We start from the raw sequence: 6,000 nt of genomic DNA on the forward strand, positions 1-6,000 counted from the left end.
CAGTTTGTTATTCTTTCTTCTGTTTTTACGGTCCTTTAATCTGACATTTACACACCTTTCTTATTGACCTAAGTAGCACTGTCTACATGGCAACGTATTCTGCGACAATCACTTTCGGCGATACTATTGCCTTCGCGTGACATAGTGCTCAACCAGCCAATAAGCGCGTGCCTGACGGCCGAGGTGATAGTATTGCGGAAAGTGATTATTGCAGAATACATCCCATGATAAGGGCAGCTTATATACAATACCTGTTTTACATTCTATTGACTGTGACTTGTGTTTGACATTGAAGGCTCCTTTGCTAAGAGCACCCTTAACCTTGCTTCGAACACGTGGGCAGATGCTAGATAACTTGCGCGGCGCATAAAAAACAGCACTGACATCATATCAGGCACCAACACTCTTTAACTCATGCGACATACGATGTACATAATGTACAACTGCTAAACGCTGCCGCTTCCGGTATTCTGTACTTGACCCTTTACCCCTTTCCCTAATCAGTTTAAAACTTTCTCAGACGCTCTCATCATCACATGCTCTGGGTATCCGGCTGACCTTAGCTTTCCTAATTGAGAAAACACAGTCTCAAGCAAAGTATAATGAGATGATCTCTCCACAGCACAACGCAACCAAAATATGACTATTTCCTGCTTTATCACCTTTGAGTGCGCCAATTCATAACCCAACAAACGTTTCCCAGACCTAGGGCTGTGCTCTCAACAAGTATGACTGGTTTGTGCCTCTAGTTTTAAATCCAAGAACTACAGTTCATTATCTCTAGGTACTTCAACAGTGAAACGTAGACCCTTCCCTCTTTCCTTGAAGAGCTTGAAGACCACTACCTGTTTGTTTAAATCTGCCTTTGGCGCAATTATCAGAAAGTCATCCACATACCGAAACGAAATATCGTCTAAATCTTTTTCTAGTGACCTGTCTACAGAAATTAAGAAAATTGTGCGCTGGTGCAACTTTTGACCCTATGTATATCCCAGCTCTTTGCACAAACAACTGGTTAACAAGACCCAGCATGGTAGACTTTAAATAAAACTGCAAACTTTCCTTAAATCTATCTACTGCAACACCACAGCGGTCTACGAATTGTTGCTCATTATTGTCTTGAGTGATATAATTCTGTAGACTGCACAAAATTCATTCTGAGGGATCGAATAATAATGATCCTCAATGTCTATGCTGAACACATTACAGCCACCAGGGTTACACTCCTTGATCAATTAATCCATCAATCACATTAACAGAAAAAGGAATACAGTATCTTGACAAGTGGCAAACGCATTGATTGTATGTGCACGCTGAATGGTGTGGCATGTGCAAAAGGATGATTGTCTGTTGTTTACAAGAATTTTTTTACTCTTGAAATGTGATAATTTTTCCATATATGCGTTACTATGTTTTCAATAAAAATTTCGTTGTGAGTCAGCACTTGTGTGTGTCTTCTTTGCTTACAGTGTGTGTAAAAGTTGCGCTGTTTATTTCCATCATGTATCAGTACCAACTCGCCTAAATATCTGCTCTTATGAGAAATTCAGAGCAACAGGGGAAGAAACTTTACTCGAGGCTTTAAACCTTAGTCTCTAAATGTATCGAGGAGTTTGGTGCAAACAACTGTTGGCCATACTTGAGTTATGAAACTCAGGGGTTACTGGAGTCTGGAGATGTTTTTTTCTTCCAGCATTCTTTCAGAGCACAGAGCAGGCATGCTTACTCAATTGAAAAAACGTTTTCTTACACAGGTTTTCAAAACATCCATTGCACAGTGATGGTTAACTGCCATCTCGTTTGTAAATCCAGTCAAGAGTGCAGAGCAGAAGCATTTAATGCAATTTTTTAAGCAGTGGAGTATAACCTGTGCATACCTTAACTAATGAACGCATTTCAGAATATATACATAAGGGATGAACTCTCCTTTCTTATTTGCTGTTGTAAGCCGAAATAGCAAATATTTTTAACAATTTTGTTTGAGCATTTGCTGGCAAATCTTGTACTGGTAACCTTAGTACACGTTGCAGTTTAAATGTCATTCACAAGTACATAAACTTCCAAAGTTTCATTATCAGGAGGAAGCTGCTGTCATTTTGCAGTTTCTTGCTTTTTGTTTTAATACTCGTCTTCAAATAAACCTGAGCAAGGCTGACTTTTCTGCACACAGTCTGTTTTCTTGCTGCACCGAAGTCAGTACTAAAGTGGTACATATGAGCACACTTGGTGCATTATTGTCACAATCTGTAATGTGGAAAGCAGAGGACATGGTTGGTGGCTTGGGAGACAATGAAGAAGCTTTTGGTTTTCGCTTCTATACACAGCCATTAAAACCCATCTGTAAATACTAGTACGCTTCTTCCTTGCCATAACATTATTGGTGGACGTGCGGGGTTGTCACTTGCGCAAGATGGAGCTCTGCTGCGGACGTAACCTGGCCACCAGGTCATCCGAAGGGGAGTCTTCAACTGCGGCCCCGTCGATGCCACCAACGGTCATCCTATCCCAGCCCCGCGACCCTGGCATGTTTTCTGGGATTGACAACGTTGACGTCGATGACGGATTGCTAAATTACGAACGGGTCTGCGCCCACAACAGGTGGGATAACACGCTTATGCTGGCTAACATAATATTCTACCTAAAGAAAACGGCACGGGTCTGGTTCAAGACACATGAAGAAGAGATCACATGTTGGGATCAGTGCAAACAGAAGCTTCGTGATTTGTTCGGCAAGCCCATCGGCCGCCAACGTGCTGCTCAGAAGGACCTTGGGACCCGTGCACAGACGTCCTATGAATCTTACGTGACGTACATCCAGGATGTCTTGGCTCTTTGCCACAAGGTGGATAAAAACATGACAGAGGCAGACAAGGTGTCACATTTTAAAAGGCATAGCGGACGACGTGTTTAATCTTCTTCGTCTCCCAAGCCACCAACCATGTCTTCTTCTTTCCACATTACAGATTGTGACTGTCCTTCCCGTAACAATATGTATGCACACACTGTGTTTAAATTGAATTTTCATTGTAATCTAGAAGTGTTTGTACTCCATTTCGTTTGACCATTGGTTTTGATAAATACATGACTGGTACTCATCAGGCCTCTCATTTTTACCACTTAAAGCAGAAAATTTTGTTATATACTCAATGTTGCACAGCACTCACCTCTAAATAGTCTTGCACAAATATTTCTTTTATTGTAATTGCAGAGCTTCAAGCTTTTGAAGGCAGCTGATCATTCCCACACCTATGCAATCATAACCACCCCCAATGCATGCCACATTGTTATCCATGAGAATGCATTGCCTTTACCCATAAGTTAAAAATCCTGTAGAATGCTAGTGCCTTCATGTCTATTGTGGCAGAAGAGGGAGAATGAATGGAGTGAGCAGGCCGCAAGTGGAGAGAGCTCAAACAAGGCCATGTTTCTGTGTGTCACATTTAGACAACACGCTACTGTGTTGTCCTGCCATCTGTTTTCTCAGGTATTGATGTCATTGACATAGCACAGATTTTGTGCTGCTGTAAGTGTGCCATTCATGCAGTGTCCTGTTTGGGCATCTAATAGCATACTTGCCAACCCTCCCGAATTGTTTTTAAACATTACAAATTTTTCATTGTTCTACAATTTTACTAACGTTGTGTAAGATTTTACGAAAACAGATTCTATCTGCGAAGAAGTTTTAAATGTGTTGAGAGGTGGTTCTGGCATAAGATTGCAGAAAAAAAATAATGCATACAATAAAGAAATTTTGATGGTACCCTTGTACCTTTGTCACCCTTTTTTGGCAGCAGAAAATGCCTTACACTAGAAGGGTGCTTTCTTGTACCTTTGTCACCCTTTTGTGGCAGCAGAAAATGCCTTACACTAGAAGGGTGCTTTCTTCGAGCAAGTTTGTTCTGACAAGTTTCCGAAGCCGGCAAAATTGGCATCAGCAAAGTCACTGAAAAAGTGGCTGTGATATGAAAACAGTGGTTTGCTTTTCGGTTTCTACTGTTGTTCCTAGTGTTTTGATAAATTGTTAATAAAGTGCACTTGTATCTCAAAACAATGTGTGTGCACACTTAGTGCAAACTTCACTTAAATACATGCTATCACCCCTCCTTTGTCATGTCCATGTGATTTTTATGAATTTTAAGGTTCACAGGTTACCAGATGTGCTAACAGTCGCGTGTCACATAAACCTGCAGATGAAGGAAAGGACAGAGCTTGTCCTCTTCTTTGACTGTTACGTGGTAGTAAAGTGGCATTGCTCATTTTCTGTACCCGCTATTCTCTGCTGCAGGATCACAGCCTTTCAGACATACACCCACCATGTGAGCCCGCACCGCCTCCGGGCCACTCTCCCGTACCCCTAAAGCGAAAGTGCTACAGTGACAACGGCGTTGGTGTTGGCGGAGCTGGAACCAGCAGCACGAGTAGCTTTCAACTGGGCCGATACCGACGTGAGTCGCCTCCGGAGGATCCTTGTGGCTCAACAGCCACTGTGGCACCTCCGTCAGTAGGTGCGTGCCGCGCCTTTGGTCTCATGATGGAGAACTGCGTCAGTGATATTCCCGAGGGCCCCAATCGGGACCTGGCAATGCTGGTCGCATACCAAGCCCTTGTGAGGTTCAAGCTCACACTCAATGGCCATGGAAGTGACGCAGTAGATATCACGCTCTCGGAACTCTTCAGGAGTTGAGCTGCACCATCGGATCCTGTCACCCCGGGATTTGCGTGGTGCATGCACCTGCCTAAGCTGGCGTTGTTGTTGCACAATGGACCAATCATGAATCCACTGTTCTCAGTGGCAGATTTAAGTGTGGAACTACGTGGGGCTTGTCATGGTTGATGGTTTGTCGGAGGGTGAATTTGTCGGCTGGTTCTCGTGTTCCTCGCCACGTTTGCGTGGTTGCTGGTGTGTTCATTGAATCTGAGGTGTATAGAAAGAGGTTGGTCACACGTTGGCCAAATGAAAAGCAAGACTCGTCTGCATTGGTGAGATGCATCAATCTTAACGATGCCGCTTGTTACTGTGAGAAATAACTGTGTTGCCAAGAAATTATCGTGTCCACGTGCTTGCAAAAATGTGCCATATGAAAAACCAGTGCAGCTTGTTTATGGCGATAATCTTTCTGTACTTGCCACAAAAAGTTAAATACTGACAGACGTAGCAAACACTTATGTTGTGCCCTTGTTAATTGTTTTACTGTGCCTGTAACCATTGCCTTTCATGTGCTCTCTTCAGTCAGGAGTGCTTATCAGGGTGCAATGCAATGTAAGGTGTTTGTTATACATTTTCTGCTGATGAAATGCAAATGTTAAGGTCATGGTTAAAGTTATTTTTAATAACTTTAAAGCTAAAAAAAGATTTGCATTTGTGTGCATTCACTTAATTGCAGGGTAGGTATTTATCACTGTTGAATGTACAACATCAGAATACCACCTCTGCACCATTACATACACATATTGCTGACTTCATTTTTTTCTCCTGACATGCCAATCATGCATGTCAGGAGCAGTGGGAGCAATCAGCAGTGGGAGCAGTCAGGAGCAATCATGCAGTCAGGAGCACATATCAGAGAAACTTTGGTGTGAAGAAAAATAGGCATACTGCAAAATGAAAGTTTGCTTTGTGAAATAAAACTGAAAATGATACAACAAATCAAAGAATGAATTAACTGCTGAACACTAAGTACAATTTAGTGACATGGCTGTTTATAATACCGTAAAATTTCAAGCAAGTGCCCCCACCCGTGCAAGAGTCCCCCCTAACTTCACTGCTAATTCAAATTTCCGCGCCGTTCTGGGAAAGCCTCCCCCCCCCCTCCCGCTCCGCACCAACACTGGCCTGCCACAACCAGTCCACGAAAATAATGGCAAATTCAGGCAAATCGCACTGGTGCACATCTGGGGTGCCCCGATGAGCTATTTTATGGAATCATGGTCGCACCCGGGTGCCCCAGTGGACACACGTGCGCATCGGGGTGAACTGCAGCTGGCGGTCTGTAGTTCACC

General features: G+C 43.1%; 1 protein-coding gene across 2 annotated transcripts in view; it reads left to right on the forward strand.

Annotated features, from left to right (window-relative positions):
- The window catches only part of LOC119437424 (uncharacterized), a 38,217-nt gene extending 32,445 nt beyond the window's left edge, over positions 1-5,772 (forward strand). For both annotated transcript variants that reach the window (XM_037704453.2, XM_049660526.1), the window contains exon 3: positions 4,286-5,772. In XM_037704453.2, coding sequence (XP_037560381.1) covers positions 4,286-4,684 — 399 coding nt within the window. In that variant the 3' untranslated portion in view covers positions 4,685-5,772. The remainder of the gene's footprint in view (positions 1-4,285) is intronic.
- The last annotated feature ends 228 nt before the right edge of the window (positions 5,773-6,000 follow it).

Source organism: Dermacentor silvarum, chromosome 1 (assembly GCF_013339745.2).
Source record: "Dermacentor silvarum isolate Dsil-2018 chromosome 1, BIME_Dsil_1.4, whole genome shotgun sequence".
Classification (NCBI taxonomy): Eukaryota; Metazoa; Arthropoda; class Arachnida; order Ixodida; family Ixodidae; genus Dermacentor; species Dermacentor silvarum.